Source organism: Asterias amurensis, chromosome 22 (genome assembly GCF_032118995.1).
Source record: "Asterias amurensis chromosome 22, ASM3211899v1".
Classification (NCBI taxonomy): Eukaryota; Metazoa; Echinodermata; class Asteroidea; order Forcipulatida; family Asteriidae; genus Asterias; species Asterias amurensis.
In genome coordinates this window covers 3,388,411-3,408,018 of record NC_092669.1, presented here as the reverse complement: position 1 = coordinate 3,408,018, position 19,608 = coordinate 3,388,411, and the positions used below count along the sequence as shown (strand labels likewise).

The 19,608-nt window shown below is 39.9% G+C and overlaps 2 protein-coding genes across 3 annotated transcripts; one reads left to right on the top strand and one right to left on the bottom strand.

The window, feature by feature from the left end:
* Nucleotides 1-1,110: 1,110 nt before the first annotated feature.
* On the bottom strand, nt 1,111-6,260 carry LOC139954017 (large ribosomal subunit protein uL15-like). Its single transcript, XM_071953649.1, has 4 exons — nt 6,170-6,260; nt 4,624-4,769; nt 3,260-3,431; nt 1,111-1,720 (listed from the first exon to the last, which is right to left on the bottom strand). The coding sequence occupies exons 1-4, from the start codon at nt 6,170-6,172 to the stop codon at nt 1,592-1,594; spliced, it is 450 nt and encodes a 149-aa protein (XP_071809750.1). The 5' UTR covers nt 6,173-6,260; the 3' UTR covers nt 1,111-1,591.
* Nucleotides 6,261-6,485: 225 nt separating this feature from the next.
* Nucleotides 6,486-19,595, top strand: LOC139954015 (transcription intermediary factor 1-alpha-like). Of its 2 annotated transcripts, none has more exons than XM_071953647.1 (12): nt 6,486-6,991; nt 7,913-8,112; nt 8,699-8,907; nt 9,157-9,336; nt 9,617-10,587; nt 11,114-11,279; nt 11,684-11,804; nt 12,647-12,846; nt 13,218-13,338; nt 13,679-13,753; nt 14,374-14,526; nt 16,171-19,595. In XM_071953647.1, exons 1-12 carry the CDS (start codon nt 6,775-6,777, stop codon nt 16,384-16,386), a joined length of 2,829 nt encoding a protein of 942 aa, XP_071809748.1. In that variant the 5' UTR covers nt 6,486-6,774; the 3' UTR covers nt 16,387-19,595. The 2 variants fall into 2 exon arrangements, with proteins under 2 accessions (XP_071809748.1, XP_071809747.1); XM_071953646.1 differs by having other exon boundaries at nt 11,681-11,804.
* The last annotated feature ends 13 nt before the right edge of the window (nt 19,596-19,608 follow it).

Below are 19,608 nucleotides of genomic sequence, written 5' to 3'. Positions count from 1 at the left end.
TACACCATGCAAAGTTTCAAATCCTACTTAAGACACTTGTTTGATGATCTATGGCTGCGATGAACCATGTATTGTGAAATAAGTTCATTGAGATAGCCTGGTGCTAGTCATTGACTCTGGTCGAGCCCCATCTATCCACAAGGAAGCCCGATGTCCCATGCAATGATGTCCTATATGCAATACTATCCAGAGAACATTATTGCATATGCAATAATGTCCGCCCGGATGCTGCTGCATAAATGCAACTGTGTCCGCCCGGACACATTTGCATATGCAGTTATGTCCGCCCCCATGCAAAACCGTCCTTGCAGGAAATAAAACGCCCTTGGTCAACAGAACACGTTCGCCATTTTTTTTTACAAGCCAAGTGAGTATTCGCTGTCATAAAATACGTGAATATTCATGCTCCATTACATGTTTGTAAGTTCAGTGCATGCACGCTTATGCAAGCACATACACGTACAGTCATGTACATGTCCACCGAACGGTTCTTGCATAGCCCCGGACACCATTGCATTATATGCAAAAGTGTCCAGAGCGGACAGTATTGCATGGCGGACACAATTGCATCCGACACTGGCGTGACCTAGACTTGGTTCCAAGATCATAGCTTTTACTCATCTTGATAGCCGCTGCAAACAGCGCCCTCTTGTATCAACTTCTGTCATGTAGAGTTAGGGCGCGTGATAGTAAATGTGGGGTTGTTTTCATGGCTGAGATGAGAAGAATAATCACGATCTGGAAGTCGTCCATCTTAGGTGGATTTTGAAGAAAATGTCGGAAACTAAAATCAATACAGAATTTTAAAAAACAATCTTTGTTTGCTATGAATGAGATGATTGGGCTTTACATCAGTGCTCTACGAATTAGGCCAATAATGTCTGTAATACTTCTCGGCTTCCCCAAGTTTACAGACTACAGCCCAAGGGCATTTCGACAATCTCTCTGGCACCAAAATATTTCTACCCCTTGGTGAAGAAAATATGTACTGTGAAGTGTCTTCACAGAATCGAGGGGGGGGGGGGATTTACTGTACCATGCACATGGGTTTCTACAATACTATAATAAACTCCAAATACTTCATGATGAACTCCACACTTGACACATTCATTTGTGTACATAATTACTTTATTTTCTCCAACTGTGTGAAACCCTTTTCGAACCAACTCTCTTTTACAATTGTGACAGGAATCAAGAAAACATCCAGCATTTTAGACACTAGAATTCAGAGGTTGAAAAAACAAAGCGACGCACATGACCCAAGAACACAACACACTTTCAGCATGTGTATTGATTCGTGCTACTGGACAAATCATTCAGGTATTTTCTTATATGGTCCACTATGGACAGAGTAGTCAACAAAAACGCTAATGGATTAGTTAAAAACTTTCCACAATTTTTACTGATCTGAGTTAGCTTTGCATCCATGACGCCACCTGCCTTTGATCCTCCACTGTTGCTTACTTTCACATGCGCCATCGTAGCTTTCTATCCCATGGTTATTGTTCTGGCGGGAGAAGGTATCTAGTCCCCGCTGATACTCGTGAGTTCTTGATGCCTGTGGATGTCTTCTTATCTAGTCATGGATCGACTAGGCAACGAGGACACAACATCCTCCGGCCTTCTTGATCTTTTCCTCAGCTAGGCGACTGAAGAACTTGGCTTTGACGATAACTGGCTGTTTGGGGAGGAGCCCTTTGCCCAAGACTTTGTAGTAACCCTGAGGAAAAAAAGAAAAGATAATTTATACATGTATTCGAAAGAAACATATCTTCCCCATTTTCACAAAGAGCCAAATTATCTTAAAGACACTGGACACTATTGGTAATTGTTAAAGACCAGTCTTCTCACTTGGTGTATATCAACATATGCATACAATAAGAAACCTGTGCAAATTTGAGCTCATCTGGTCATCAAATTCGCAAGATAACAATATAAGAAAAAACACCCTTGTCTTTCCAGACCTCAAAATCCAATCATGAGGTCTCAAAATCAAATTTGTTGAAAATTACTTCTTTCTCAAAAACTATGATACTTCAGAGGGAGGCGTTTCTCACAATGTTTTATACTATCAACCTCTCCCCATTACTTGTAACTATTTTGAGTAATTATCAATTACCACAGCCTTTAATCCTATAAAACTGCAGATGAATACAATAAAACCAATAAGTGAAAATTTCTTTTCAAAAGTTGTTTTTGTTTGGATAATTTTAAGGAAAAATTCAAAATGTATACAATCCCTCCCTGTCCCTAGCAGTGTTCCCGTTGGCTTTTTCTGTAGAAAATTAAATCTTACATGGACCAATGGTTAAAGACTGTGCTTTTTGTAGGACAAAAAACACAATGTCCACAGGTTTACACTAAACTTACACAGTTTGGAGATAATGATAGTAGAAAGATTCCCTGAAAATATTATGTGCTGAGGTGCCGTAGTTTTTGGGTGATGAGTCAAACAATGTCATGAAAACAATTTTCGTCTCATACCACCAAAATTATTTAAAGCATTTACAAACGTATTTTCATTACATTGTTTTACTCTTTTCTCAAAAACCACAGCACCTCAGTAAGTAATATTTGAAGGGAAGCTTTCCACTATCATTATCCTCAAACCCTGTAAGTTTAATGTAAATCTGTGGACATTTTGAAAAAGTACCCAAATCCTTTAACAAACATCCCTATCAACTTATCGCGACCGTGATGTTAAACTGACAGACAAAAGAGGGCACAGAAAACTTCCGCGCAGTCACGGTAACTTAACAGGGCGGCTAAAATGTCCGACGGCAACAGCTCAGCGCTGTAAACCTACCGCGACCAGGCTGTAAAGCGCTAAGCACACGCCACAAATACCAGTCCACGGTTAGGGACCACCCGATAGAATTATAGCAAAGCTAGTTTCGGTAACTTTCAACGTGGCAGCGGAAGAAAAAGTGCAGCAGGAAAACGGCTTTAGGTTGGAATGCGCTGTACTTTTGGCCTCTTGAGGGCGCGCTAAAGAGTATGATCATCACTTTCGGGTATATAAGATTTGTCTTGCACTGTTTCAACAGGAGTTCTGTCACTTTTGTAGCGCCGTAGTTTGAAGTTGCTTTAGAGGTGGATAGCTCCTTTTAATGTCTTATTGTCCTTGATGGATTAGATGTCCATGTTGTTCCCGTCTTTAATAACTGTTTTGAGTATGAATGAATATACCCCCGGAAGTGATTGAGGGCGCCTTCGCGCGGTCAAAAATATGGCTCGTTAGATCTAAATTTTCACTTACAGCTTGGACGCAGTCGATAACCGGAGCCTTTTCGGTGTTCTTGGCGTAGTAAGTTCTGGTCTCTTCGGTGACTAGCGACCACACCTTGTCAACGTTGATAGCTGGCTTGAAATACTTATTCCTCGTCATGTGGAAGTGTCTCATACCAACTTTTCCAAAGTAACCAGGATGGCTGAAAAACAGATACCAATCGGTTAATAATAACAACAAACGATTCTTAAACAGATACCATAATACAATAAAGTCTCGGCGGGCTTGGGTGAGTTAAGTGAGTTTTAAGTTTCCACTTAAAGGCAGTGGACACTATTGGTAATTACTCAAAATAATTATTAGCATAAAACCTTTCTTGGTGACGAGTAATGGGGAGAGGTTGATGGTATGAAACATTGTGAGAAACGGCTCCCTCTGAAGTGCCATGCTTTCGAGAAACAAGTTATTTTCCACAAACTTGATTTCGAGACCTCAGATTTAGAACTTGAGATTGCAAAATCAACCATCTAAACGCACACAACTTCGTGTGACATGGGTGTTTTTCTCTTTCATTATTATCTCACAGGTTGGATCACCGATTGAGCTAAAATTTTCACTGGTTTGTTATTTTATGCATATGTTGAGATACACCAACTGTGAAGGCTAGTCTTTGACAATTACCAATAGTGTCCACTGCCTTTAAATTGTTCAAGGGTAGGGCAGGTTTTGATAAGGTGTGGAAGATTGTTCCATAGTTTAGGTGCAGTGAATTGGAAGGCACGTTCACCATGGGTGCGTTCGATTACCTTTCCTGTGCCGACCCTGTGGTGCGTATCGAGTCAGCCCCTGACAAGAGCTAATCGAACGATCACTCACCCTCTCGTAGTGACGTCATGCACCTCAGGCCAGCCCCAAGTGACCTGTTCCACAAGCAGGGCACTGGGGGCTGACCCAGGTAAGCCCCTGGAATGACGTCAAAGCTATTTGGGTCGACCCGGGGAAGCTAAACGAAAGCACCTTATGGTTTTTTGAGAACTGTATCATAGTGAGTGAGAGGATCTTTTTTGCTGTAATATTCTAACGAGATACAAAAAAGGACCTTCAACTCTCCACGCCAAAGAAAATGTTTGCAGAAACGCAATGGAAGTTGCATTATCGGGTCTGCTTACTATTTTAATTAATTTAAAAAAAAAAATATAAAGCTCACAACTTTATTCAACTAGCTCACAACTTCATTCAAGCAGAACTGTCTATAAAAATGTGTTTTTATAAATTGAACTTGGGGGAGCAATTCATTTCTGAACTTGCTCGGGAGTTTAGAGTCGTTCCTATTTTATTTGTTTTGGCGTGACACTGGATCGAGCGCCTGTCTGAACAGGGCATTAAATACTTACTATTTATCGTAGTTGATTCTGTGGTGATGCTGTCCACCAGCGTTTCCACGACCTCCCGGATGCTTTCGGTGCTTGCCAATACGACCGTGACCGTGGCTGACATGCCCACGAAGCTTCCTTGTCTTCTTGCGATGCTTGAGAACAGACTAAAAAAGAAACCATCAAAAATACATGTTAATCAGGGGTCGAAATTGCCACTAGCCCGCTAGCCCGGGACTACCAGATTTACAGCCGGGCTACTCATTTTTCCAGTTTGATAGCCCGACGGGCTAGTGGAAAAATAATGCAAAAATCATCATCACAAACAATAAAGAACTATGTTATTGGTGTATTGTAAAGTTTGAGCCGTGACGCGAGACATAATGTGTCTTTCGGGCTACCAAATTCTAATCAGGGCTACTAAAAATTGTTGGTCACTAGCCCTGCCGACTACCATGGAAATACACTTAATTTCGACCCCTGTTAATATTACTTGTTGATTGGCTGCCACTACACCTTGCACATTTGGCGATGCAGTTTGTCAGAAACTGTTGTCATTTGCCTTGTTAACCTTAAAAATAAAATCCAATATTTTTTAGCTTGTCTACTAAAAAAACTATGCAGGTTTCAATAAGTCGTGTTCTCCAAGATCATGAGATGTAAACATATTATTTGGGGCACCACATTCAAAAGTCGCCAACATTATACAAGGTTAAGATTAAAAACTCACACGTTTTTGTTGTAAAAAAAAATGTTGGCCAAGTGATTTCTTAAGTTAGCAGATGACCGATAATGACCGATAATGTCAAAATTTCAAAAAATAGCGCCCCAGTCACTGGGTCTACGTTAGCACTGACTTAGTTAGCAGGGAATTTTACGTGTGCATGCAAACTCCACGTTCGACATGTCATTATGATTAGATTTAGTATATTTAGGGATTCTTTGAATGCATTTAAACACTAAAACAGCTTGCGCAGAAATTGGGTGCTTGCACAGCAGACTGCATGCAGAGCAGGGGATATAGTAATGATCATAAACGGAGGTTCCTAAAGGCTTAAGCACTAGCCATACAAAATTGTTCCTGTCTATTCTTTTACGTAAATAAAACCAGTATTCCCAGTAATAAGTACATTACAAATAAATTTAAAATCAACCGAACCAGTGTTTTTTAAATTAAAAATAGACAATCATGAATCAATGTCCCTGTCAGTCTGTGAACGAGTTATTTTCTTGGCATTGAGTTAAGATAGGTGGCAATATTATGAGCTATGGTAAGGTTAAAAACAAGCAGAATTAAAAGTTATTTATTTTTAGTGTTAAATTTCGGATCAACACAGTGTAGACGTACATGTACATGTATACGGTTAATACTTTACGTCAACTCGTCGATGAACACAAATTTAAAATCAGTTTTAATTAGTAATTGGCGTAACAAATAAAAGTGAAAACATCACCGTTTTGTAATTCAGTTCCTAAAGTTTACGAAAAACATAGTTAATATCAAATAAATTAGCCCTAATACCCCGATGACATCGGATTTTCTGGATAGTAAAATTCACAAACCCACCATGTTGGATTGATGGTAAGCAAAAGAACGTTTCTCGCGAGACTACGCGAGAACATCCGAGACTAATTTATGAAAATAACTTGGGCTCGAGGTTGCAAGGTAATTATTAATAAAAAACGCACAAAGGAAATAAACATATTATTTTTAAATGAAATGTTCATGTTAAAATTATAGTCTTATAACTGTTAAAAGTTAACCATTTATAAATAATTTCACTTTATTTGTCTAAAAGTGCACTTAATGTTCGCCCTCGTAACCAACCCTACGCAAATTTGCATGATTTCATATTATTTTCTCATATCCCACGATGGTACAAGGCATTGCTTAATTAGGACCGTTTTGTTTACGGGCATTTAACACTGTAAATTTAAGTTCCTGATGACTTTTTCTCCTTGTCACTTTAAAAATGAACAAGTCCTCCTAAAGCACTTTTCTTGACAATTTCGAATGAAATGTAACACATTTACAGAGCTTCCTGAAGACTACTTAAATATTCGTGGGAAGACAAAACAGTTGTTGAACTTTACCAAGATGGCGGTCTGATCTCCCGCCCGAAGCAGAACCGAAGAAAAAAATTGCCTCTCGATTTTGTGCCAAATATCAAAATGGAGAAGGGAAATACGCCCACCCCAGATCCACCCGAGGTAGACAAAGAAGCAAGTGGCAGTTCTGATAATGCTGAACCCGAGGAACAGTGGTCGTTTGCCACAACTTGTAAGGTTTGCGATGGCGATCTTACAAGTCGAGAACCGAAGCTAATGCCGTGCCTACACACAGTGTGCAAGGAGTGTGTAATGAACGTAGCCAGTGCAGACAAACAAAGTGAGTGCATTGATGATTGATAATGGTGGTAGCTATTTTGGCCCAATTTCCGGACATGGCCCTTTTAATACTTTTGCTGCAATGTTTTCTGTCCTTTTTCGTACGTACGATTATATAAGTTTATAACTTAATTGCTGCAATATTTACACTAGTTTATAGAACCACAAGAAGGTTCGAGGGCAGGCAGTATATTTAGTGTTGGCCATGTTATTTTTGTTGTCGTTTTATTTGTAAATTTTTGAACAAACAAACCCAGGTTTAAATTGTGATAATTATTTTTAACTGAAACTTAAAATGTGTTAAGTGGATCAATCAGGAGTTCAGATATTTTAGTAATGTACAATTGATTGATTGGTAGGCCTAACAATAAGGTTTATCGCGAATAGCAAAATATCAAGAGAGGGCGCTGTTGAACCCACACAAAGGTATAGGCGTTGCGTGCGCGAGTCGTAGAAACTGCAAAGAAACCGCCCCCCAATGCATTGTGTGTCTGAATCGCAATAAACCTTATTAACGGATGGATATGTTGACTTTGAATTTGATATGATTCGAACTGCCTCTTCCTACCGGGAGCCCCACTTGTGTAATGGCCAAGGATTCAGCTATCCTTGGCCACACAAGTGGGGCTAGCTACTGGGCAATCTCGGTGGTCAAGTTGGCACTGCTCTAGAATTGCAAAAGTTGTGAGTTCGAAATACCACCGAGTAACGTGCCTGTGATTTTTCACAGAACTCAGGAAAGTACCGAGTACACACTTTATACACTGCTACATAGATTGTTAGACACATCGGTGTACATTGGTAAATACCGAAATGAATATTATTTATCCTCCGTGCAAGTTTTCAAGGTAAAAACTGGGCAAACAATGTGCACTATGTAGTAAGACTAATTATATTGTTTTATTTCTTTGTGCTCAAAAAGGTTGTCGCTGTCCCATCTGTCGTCAAGATTGTCGCAACGTCAATGACATCATCGACAACTACTTCTTGACAAGTGCTGCGGCATCTGCTTCATCGGAGAACAATATCAAGAACCCAAATGTTTGCTTGTGTGATGATAAATCGGAGGTCTCTGCCTTCTGTCAGGATTGTATGGAGTGGTTGTGTGATCCCTGCGTACAGGTCTGTAATAGTTTTGTAACCTCTCACTTATAAAGACACTGGACAATAATGGTAATTGTCAAAGACCAGTCTTCTCACTTGGTGTATCTCAACATATGCATAAAATAATAAACTGCCTTTGAGTGTGGATCTTAAAAGTTGGATGTTCTAGGCAAAAACAAAAAGCGTTCCCTTAAAAAACATTACAGGAAAGCCAGAATAAAACATCCTCATTCCTCTTGCAACTCACACCTGTTATCTTCATGTAAATCCTTTTCCAAACAGAGAACTTAATTGGATCATGCACAAACCAGTCGGGCTGGTAACTGCCCCAGGCCGATTAACTGCTCATCCGTTGAGTTTAATGACCCGCAAGTCATTCAATTTAAACAATTTGACAATATCTCAAAAACGATGGAAAAAACCTTGCTTAGAGCTATTGTACTCCAAGAACATTCCGCTAAACTGCATCGTTTACGGAAGTACAGGAGCAATCTTATCATAGTGAATATGCACTTCAGTTTTTTTTTTAATAAGATCGTTCCTATGTACGTTCTCTATTGACACATTCCCTAATTGTAATTGTATATTTCCGATTTATTTTCAGGCCCATCAGCGTGTACGTGTCACCAAAGATCATGTGATAAAGGAGAAATCGGAGGTTGCAAGTACTTCAGGGGAGAGCAATGGCGGACGCACTGAACAGAAACCGTTATTTTGTGCCGTCCACCTGCAGGAACAACTCAAACTTTACTGTGAGACCTGTGAGAAGTTAACGTGTAGAGATTGCCAGCTGCAAGAACACAAAGAGCATAAGTGAGTGAAATTATAAGTTGTAACGTAATTCGGGTGTGATCACTGGCTTCATCAAATGCGACATTTCAGACAGAAATATTTCAAGGGATGTTTTCTACCATCATCATCATTAGACCGTGTAAGTTTTATGTAAATCTGTGATCTTCACGATTTTTTTTTCTTACCAATTCTGTAACGTTCCTTTAATTGTGTTTTTTTTGTTTTCCATCCTTCATTTATTAAATAATTTTTTTGATTGTTCCTCCCTAGATATCAATTCATCGGTGAGATTGCAGTTAGGCAGAAGTCGGCTCTCCGGATCCTGCTTGGTAAACTCAACGAGAAACAGAACTACGTACAGCAGACCAAGAAGCACATTCTTAGCAAAGGGGAAGAGCTTCAGAACAAAGAGCAGAGAGCGACTCAGGAAATACGCAACCTCGTTTTTAGGTATGAAGAGGATATCGCTTTTTATCGACATTCTGTGCTTTCACTCCGATGCTTAATTTTGAGACCTCAAATTCTAAATCTGAGCTCTCGAAATCAAATTTGTGGAAAATGACTTCGTTCTCGAAAACTATGTCACTTCAGAGAGAGCCGTTTCTCAAAATATTTTATACATGTTATACTATCAACCTCTCCCAATTACTAGTCACCAAATGAGGTTCTATGCTAATATTTATTTTGAGTAATTACCAATAGTGTTCACTGCCTTTAATTATATTTCTAGATTGGTAAATGACATCACACAGCGAGGAAAGAAACTCTTGAGTGATTTGAAGGGGGCCTGCGATGCGCGGAGGAAGATGTTCGATCAGCAGATTCTAGAAGTCCACCGCGTGGAGCAAGCTATCGAGCACTCGGCCGATTTCACTAAGCGTGCCCTCCACTCTGAAAACATCACTGCACTCCTCTACAGCCAAAAGGTCATAGTTCACCAGTTAGTCTTCCTCCTTCGGATCATGTGCACACGGCAGCCAATCGCGGGGCTTGACATCAAATTCCTAACCAATATGCAACACATGCCAAATTTCTCACAGCTATGGACTCTTATGATTCACGACCCCCTACAGGCGGCCAGTAGTGGGCAGCCCCCTCAGGCGACAGCACAATCAGGGTCACGCCCTCAAGGCCAAATACCTACACACCCATCCAGTGGTCCCGTACCCCATGGGTTGTTAGTCGGGGGACCAATGCGTGGACCTGGTAACCGGTTACCCAGCCCAGGTCAAGAGCTACAGCAAAAAATAAACTTGCACCAGTTAATGAGTCGGCGACAAAACAGCGCAGAAGGGAGCCCTCACAGTCCGCAAAATCGACTAGGTGATCCATCGCATCCACCGAGTTTCCAGCCTGGCCTCACACCCATGTCCGGACCCCAAAGGATTCAATTGCCGCCTGCATATCGCCCAGTCTTCCCCCGACAGGCGACAAGCCCGGCAGTGCCCACCATGATCTATCGGGCAGGCCCCGTGCAGCAGAAATACAACTTTCCACCAGCGAACCTCTCAATCGGGCAGATGTCCAAGCAGATGTTATCCCAAGTCGGAATCAATACGTCCGAGACGATTCCCAATATTCCACCCATCATACCTCCGAGGCCAAGCTCCAATCAATCCCAGACGGGACTCAGTCGTAGCAACACCCCAAGCTCCCCACTCCTGGTCAGCCCAGCTAGTAGTGGAGATGAGACAATACAGGGTAAGTACCAGCGAATGTCCAAGTTGCTACTCAAAAAATCACATTTTGCTACTCAAATATCTGCATTCAGTGTGCACAAAAGTTTCTAGTCAAAATTGTTTTGCTTTGCAAAATTGCTGGAGGAAATCGTTCCCTGATTACAAAGTATATCAAACTTAAGGCCTCGGCCCAATTTCATAGCGCTGTTTAACGGTAAGCAGATTATTATCCTTACTGTAACAGACAAAATTCACGGGTAAGCAAGAAAATTAGGCAGCCATCTTGCACATTCATAATAATAATTTACGTTTTTATACACCGCTTCTTACACAGCCACAGGGCGTCCCAAAGCGCATCAAATTAATATCCCTGGGCACTAGGCCTTAAATCATTTCTTAAACCATCTCAGCTCCCTTGGGAGTATAAAGCCATGTGCAAGGAATATGCGCTACTATGGACACCATTGGTGCTTTGTGACCACAAACCGCGCCTGACTAGGTGCCTAGATTTTTCTTGTGGTTTAAAATGTCTCGCTTCATCTTCTCAGGTAACGGGCCACGTATTAAGGACGAGTCGGTGACCTCTATGGGAGAACGAGCGAGCTGCAGTGTTGTAGAAGGTCAACAACAGAGGGCCAATACTTTCTCCCCTCAGAGCGTATCATCTGGTTCGTCGCAGGCAGATGTCAGTCAAGCTGGCACAACAACCAACAAGTGAGCCAATCAGAGTTAAAGGAATACATTGCCTTAGAGCGGTCGAGTTGGTCTTTGAAAAGTGTTTGTACTCATTTGCTACAAAATGCATTGGTTGGAGAGATGTATTAAAAGTAAAATACAATGATCCACAAAACTTTTCCTCGACTAACACGGTCAGCTATTTATTCCCATAACTATACCTTTTGCCCGGGTTGTAGTTAAAAAGCAAGACAGTTCTTTTCAGAACTGAGAAGTCTCCCGAACATCTGATAAATCTACTTTGTGAGAGTAGAATAAAGAAAGACAGTTCTCTAAGAACCAACTCTACCTGGCAAGTAGATACACACATGGTGTTACCGCAAACCAAATATATAAGAACTGGTCATTATTGTTAGTTATTAATATTTTTTGTTTTCTAGTAGTAACGACCAGCCTAACACAAGTCGGTCATCTCCAGCTATTTCCAAGGGTGAGGGCGATCGAAGCAGTTGCATGATGGGAAGTAATGGGCCTTTGAAGGTCAAACAGGAACCAGGGTTGGAGGTGAGAACCGTTATCCTTTTGTTTTGTCAAATAAAAGGTCTTCGACTGAAGGACATTACAATAAGTACTCTGAGTTTGATCTTAAAGACACTGGACACTACTGGTAATAGACCGATTCATTACGCCCTGCCTCCTTACCAGTTGACCAATCACAGCCGCAAAACCTGATCACCATTAGTGCAAAGATCACCAAACGGTTCAAATGGTGATCAGATTTCGCGGTTGTTATTGGTCAATGATAATTGGGCCTGGCTTAATGGATCGGTGTATTGTCAAAGACCACTATCTTCTCACTTGGTGTGTCTCAACATATGCACAAAATAACAAACCTGTGAAAATTTGAACTCGATTGATCGTCAAAGTTGCACGATAATAACGGAAGGAAAAACACCCTTGTCACATGAAGTTGTGTGCTTTCAGATGCTTGAATTCGGGACCTCAAAATCTAAGCCTGAGGTCCTGAAGTCAAATTCATGGAAAATCACACTTTTTCTTGACAACTACGTTGCTTCAGACGGAGTCGTTTCTTACAATGTTTTATACTATCAACAGCTCTCCATTATTTGTTAGCTAGTTAAGTTTTATGCTGATATTTCAAGGCACTGAGAGTCCAGTGCCTTAACCGCCAACAAATATTTGGATTCATGGCCAGCACAGTGGCTCTAACTTTCATTTAAATATTACTCTTTTATATTGTAACTTTGGTTTGAGGTGCGTAAAAAGCTTTGATGCCTGGACACTATTGGTAATTGTCAAAGACCAGTCTTCTCACTTAGTGTATCTCAACATATGCATAGAATAAAAAACCTGTGAAAATTTTGATGTTGTGTTTAATTCTACAGGCTAGTCACTCATTACAGCCCTCAAGCAGTGAAACCCATGAAAATGGAAAACACATGTCTCCCCGTACCCACAGTAATAGCGATCCAAACGAAGACTGGTGTGCGGTTTGTCACAACGGTGGGGACCTTCTCTGCTGTGACAGTTGCCCACGGGTCTATCACCTGTACTGTCACATCCCTGCCCTCACCTCTACACCAAGGTAAGTTTTCTCTTGTCGGCACAAAATACCAGGAAAAGCTCCTACCGAGTTTGGTCACAAAAACTTGGAAAGTATACATCCTTTTTACAGAGTGGGTGTGTCTTTAAACTAAATGGATGAGCAGTTAATGGTTGACTTTCTTTTTAGGGCTTATAAGTTCTTTCTGCTCTGAACCAACTGGGTCTTTCTCGGTCTTATTAGTCCTTTCTGCTCTAAACCAACTGGGTCTTTTTAGGTCTTTTAAGTCCTAACTGCTTTATGCCAACTGGATTTTTGTAGGTCTTATCAAATCCTTTTTGCTCTGAGCCAACGATGGGTAGCTGTACGATTCTCTGAACTTTAACTCGGTTTTCTTTATCGTCTCTTTATAGTGACTCCTGGGTCTGCACTCTATGTCAGGTACCGGATGACGGCACTAATAGAAGTGTGTCGCCCTCTGGGACTAGCAGAAAACGACGGATAAGCTCAGCGCTTCCTGAGAAGGAAAAGATGGTAGGTCAGAGGTCAAGATTCTTTGACATCCATGGCCTATCATAAAATATACCACTTTTGCTGATAGAGCCTTCTCAGTTTATGGTGGACCCAAACTCTGAAATAAGTTTCAAAAATCACATCAGGGACACAACATCCTTCAACACATTCAAGTCATTTCTGAAAGCCCACTTGTTTCAGGAGGCCAACCATTAATGACTTATTTATTTCTTCTGTGCCTCAGCACCTTGGAGCAAACCTTTGATTTAGGTGCTTTATAAGTTGTTTATGAGTGACTGATTATAATTGATATAGACTCAGTCAGAATTTAATTTTCTTTTATCGTTGATTTTGTCAACAGTTGTGTGAGAAGGTCCTGCTGGAGATCTACTGCAGCGAAGATAGTATTCCATTTCAAGACCCAGTCAGTCGATCGGTGAGAAGCCATCTTTTCTTTGACTTTTGAGTTCTTAATAGGTCTTAGATACTTTTGCTGCAGCAGCCCCCTCGTCTCTGGAACTAATTACTACCATCCATTAGCTCATGCACCAGCATATCAACATTTAAGAAAATAGCTCACAACTCATCTGACTGGTCTTTGACAATAACCAATAGTGTCCAGTGTCTTTGAAGCCATTGGACACTTTCGGAACAGAAAAAAAAAAAAGTTCACAGATCTACAAATAAACTAACAGGGTTTACAGAAGATAACGGGGAAAGACTTCGCTTGAAATATTATTCCATGAAATCCTTTACTTTTTGAGAAAACATTAAAAGAATTATCAATTCTCGATATCGAGAATTACGGATTTATATTAAACACATGTCATGACACGACGAAACATGTGGAAACAAGGGTGGGTTTTCCCGTTAATTTCTCCCGACTCCGATGACCAATTGAGCCTAAATTTTCACAGGTTTGTTATTAAGTGTGGGCCTTTGGACAATACTGTTTACCGAAAGTGTCCAATGGCTTTAACAATTGAAACAAATTATTTAAAATAATTTCGAAAACTGAAGACCACGAGTTTAGTTAATAATTTGTTTGAATTTCAGGTGCCGAACTATCACAAGATTATACAACACCCGATGGAGCTAGGCACGATACGAAGTCGTCTTCAGACCTCACACTTCAACCACTATCAGACTGTTTTAGAATTCATTGATGACTTCAAACTCATGATCCATAACTGCCATATATATAACGGGGTAAGTCCGCCCAACAAATAGTGTTTTATTGACCCCTTGTACGCGTGTCATACGCGGCGACTGATGCCACGCTAACCATGTTGGTGGGCAGTTAGGTTTACATGTATTAACGCCGCGTCGCCTAAAACGCGCACTTCACTGCATAACACAGGGCATAGAGTTAATACGAAAATGACAGTGAAATTGCCCACCAGTATGGCGCATTCAAGATTTTTCTGATGATGACGTCAGGTGAAATGGGTCAATACATCGAAACTGGCCTCTGGAGGCTAGAAAGTGGATATATCTGGGTTTTGGTGGTGTGCTTTTTTTTTTTAGACTTACGTGTACCTCCCAGTTTACCCTTTAAAGGGTTTGGGTACTTTTTGTAGGACACAAAGTAATAATCATAATGTCAAAACACAATGTCTACAGATTTACATACGTAAGAGTTTCACGGTTAAAAGTAAATGGTAGTAGATATTATACACATAATGAATGTTTATGAGTGCAATGGTGCGAATATGTTCATGAGTTGAAAGATGGAATGTTCTAGTCAACGAGGCGGAGCCGAGTTGAATGGAACATTCCAGCTTTCATCGAATGAACATATTCGCACCATTGCACGAATGAAAAACATTCATTATTTGTTTTATATAACATCCAAGTAGATCTTTGTCATTTTGATTGAAAGATACAACTTTCAAAACAAACAAAGCGTAGGCCTACATTTTTTAATTGTAGAAGCCGAATGCTAGTAATTTTACATAATATGCCTTGCAGTAACACTGCTGCGTTACCAAAGACACGCGCACGCAGTGATGTTTGTTTTACCCAGCTTTTCATTCCATCCGAAAAGTACCATTGCATGCTGGCAGCGTGAAATGGTACATTTCGGATGGAACGAAAAAGCACGGTGAGTGACTCAGCGTGCAATGGTACTTTTATTTGCTATCACGTGACGGACAATCCTCCAATCAAATGGCAAGGATCTGCTTGGGTGTTATATAATATAAGTTATCACACAAGGGTAGGGTGGAATACAGAAAAATATAGCACTTCTGCGTCCCATATCCAACGAGGCCGAAGACCGAGTTGGATATGGGACGCAGACGTGCTATATTTTCCGTATTTCCACGAGCGCGCATGTGATAACGTATTTATCTTCAAGCAAACTTGGCGCGTGACATAGAACACACAAGACGCATGGTAGTGATATTAGCAGTGCAATAAAGGTTTTATCACCACTCTATTCTGCCAATCTGATTGGAGGATTAGCGTGTACTTGAAGATAATATGAGTTATCACACAAGGGCGAGTGGAATACGGAAAAATATAGCGCTTCGGCATTGCAAGATATGCAATGCAGACACGCTATATTTTTTTTTTTTTTTTCACGAGCCAAGTGTGATAATGTTTTTATCTTCAAGCAAACTTGGCACATGACTTATTTATTCTAGTATATATTTTTTTATGCAAGTTCGCCTAAAACAAGGCTTAAAGCCACTCTAGGTAAAGGGCTACAAGGAAGAAAACATAGAAATGCAGAATTGTTTTTGTGTGTAAAGCGCATTGATCATTTTGGGGGAATTGCGCTAAATAAGAGCTGGCGTTATTATTACCAAACCTGTATAATTTGTATCAATTGGTTTCTGTGTCATACAGGAGGAATCCCATATTGGTGTCACAGCTACAGCTCTCAACCGTTACTTCGACGAACTAATCGAACAACATCTTCCTCAGTATGTCACACTCTTAGAGCATAACGAGGAGACGGTCGCCCGGCCGGTCAGACCCGCTAGCGAGGGAGATGTCGGAGAACGAAGAAGGAAACGCAAACCAGATAAAGTGTATCACATTGCGCCCATGCATATCAAATGATAACGGGCCTTGCTCAAACTACTTGTGTGTACAGTGTATTAGATCCAATATTTTTTCAATTTTTATTGCTTTGCCTCGCAGAGTAATTTACTTAGCAGTATTTTGTACTTAAAAACTTCATTAGACCGGGTCCTTGTTTTGCTGAGCAGTGTGCTCTGCGGATCTTGGTCCTGGAACAACTACCTTGAAAAACTAATTTATTTGTGAAACTTTAATTCTGTATCCGGCCGCCACTTTACCTCCCTTAATTTAAGGTCAAATAAGATCCCTACCTGCAGCTGGTTTCACGAAACTTTACGCAACTGCTCAACGTTTATAACGCAACTTTACGCAAGTGGACTTAAAGGCAGTGGACACTATTGGTAATTACTCAAAATAGTTATAAGCATAAAACCTCACTTGGTAACAAGAAATGGGGAGAGGTTGATAATATAAAACATTGTGAGAAAAAAAGGCTCCCTCTGAAGTGACGGAGTTTTCGAGAAAGAAGTAATTTTCCATGAATTTGAATTCAAGACCTCAAGTTTAGAACTTGAGGTCTCGAAATCAAGCATCTGATAGCACACAACCTCATGTGACAAGGTAGTTTTTTTTCTTTCGTTGTTATCTCGCAACTCCAAGGACCAATCAAGCTCAACTTTTCACGGGTTTGTTATTTTATGCATATGTTGAAATACACCAAGTGAGAAGACTGGTCTTTGACAATTACCAATAGTGTCCAGTGTCTTTAAGCAGTAGGGTAAAGTTTTGTGAAATCCGCTGCAGAAGGGTTGACAGAATGTATACAGATAGGCGTAGGCACTTTGAACTGAATACACAAGTGTTACGAAATGTCAACATCATGAACATAAGTGGTGTTTGAGTATTTGGTGGTCGTGACAAGGCTGATTGTGCAAGAGTTTATTCCGCGCGAAGAAATTTTCCTTTGTACATTTTGTAAGGTTCAACATTTATTGCTTGAGCAATCCATTTTTCAAGAAGAATATTTCAAAAAGGGAAATAAAGTCCCAACATCCATTAAAAATCAAGTGAATCCTTTAGAATATTGCTGCCAAATACAGAAATGTTTCTGTATTTTGTTTTAACATTGTTTTTTTAGCCAGGCTGTTGCATTTGTACAAAAAGCTCTGATAAGTGAATTGACATCTCAAACATTCAAATGTAAATGATTAAAAAATTATATTTTGTTATTATCCAACTCTTTGTAAAGTGACTTAAAGACACTGGACACCTTTGGTTAATTGTCAAAGACCAGTTCTTCTCATTACACGCATAAAAAAACAAACCTGTGAAGATTTTGACTCAATTGGTCGTTGATGTAAACAAACCTTGTCGCACAAGTTGTGCGCGTTTAGGTGCCTTGAATGAGAGACCTCAGCAGAGGTCTCTCATTCAATTCAAATGTTTTTGTGAGAAATTACTTCTTTCTCAAAAACTACTTTACTTCAGGCTGAGCTGTTTCTCACAATGTGTTGTACTATCAACTGATCTCCCCTTGCTCCTTACTAAGTTTGTATTCTAATTATTTTTTTGTAATAATCGAGTGTCCCGTGCCTTTAAAGCAATCGCACAACATCGGTAAACAGGATTGTCCAAAGGCCCAGACTTCGTGTATCACAACTTATATATAAAATAACAAACCTGTGAAAATTTAGGCTCAATCGGTCATCAGAGTTGGGTGACAATTCTCAAATAACCATTAAATGCATAAGGTTTGGTTACAGTTGGTTTTTTCTCCCTGGAGAATTGATACTGGGATAAACTTAAATAATTGGCGAGCTTTGGCATTGACTAAACAAATTTTTTGTTTCCCTTTTTGATCTTTACCATGTTAACCTTCCCCATAAATGTTTCTTAAAGGCACATTACATAACTGGTTTTTGCTAACAAAACAGTTGCTGGCAGTTTAAGCACTTTGTGCAACCCACCATATACATAAACTGACAAACCTGCAGAAGTTTGAGATCGATCGGCCATCTGGGTCACGAGAGAATAGTGAAAAACCGATTACAAACTTTGCATTGCATCGATGCCAAAATAAAAATGAATAAAACGCTCACTGAGCGATAAACTCCAAACGCAAAGTTAGATTATTTATTTCTCATCAAATATGACATTTCAGGCAGAAATATTTCAAGGGATGTTTTCAACTATTATTATCATTAGACCTTGTAAGTTTTATGTAAATCTGTGGTCTTCACGATTTTTGTTTCTTACCAATTCTGTAACGTTCCTTTAAGGTTTTCTGATATTCATAAATATTTGTTACGTTAACTGTGTATTATTAACAGAAAGACAATTTGTTAAAGCATTTGTTAACAAGTGTTTTGTTTAAGTTTCTTCTTTTATACATAGGATGTGAAGTCCTTTTTTAATAGAGAACTCGGTCATGATCCTTAATTGATATTTAATAACTGATTTAACATTGATTTAATCAGATATGTAAATATAAACCAATTGTAAATAAATTACTGTGCTGGATACTTTTCAAGTAAATTCTTGTTCTTGTGTTATTTATTGGCGATTTAAAAATAATGTACAGTTATTTAAATAGATATTCACATAATTTTTTCTTGTGTAATTCTAACCTTTAGAAAGTAAATGAATGGGTTATCTTAAAACCCCAAGTATCGTAAAACCCCAAGTGCCTGACACTGCACTGCCAGTTAACAACTCTCCATCTAAAGGCACTGGACCCTATTGGTAATTACTCAAAATAATTGTTAGCATAACAACTTACTTGGTAACGAGCAATAGAGAGCTGTTGATAATATAAAACATTGTCGGGGGGCTTGTCAGGGGCTCACACAAATGAGCACCGCGGGGTCAACCCGGGGAAGCTAATCGAACCCACCCTCAGTGACTTGTCAGCGGGGGACCAGTTGGCTTGTCATCTCAATAGTCCACCAGACTTTTCACTGGTCCACTTCGTACAGATATCTTTCAACAGGGGTGGATGTTGGGTGATTTTCCCCTTAAAAAATTAGACACTTTTTACACGTATATTGAAAACCAGGCCTGTATGACGCTTCTCAAAAGGCATTTACAGTGTGTAATAATATTACTGATTTTCTAACAAGGGAATACCTTGTTAGTAGTAAAAAAGAACGTTTAGCTTTCAACATAATCAATGGCGGAGAAATCAAAGAAATGCATAAAATTAATGGTTAGGCACATAAGCCCCTCCCTCTGTTGTTTATACAAAAATATTTATTATCCCTA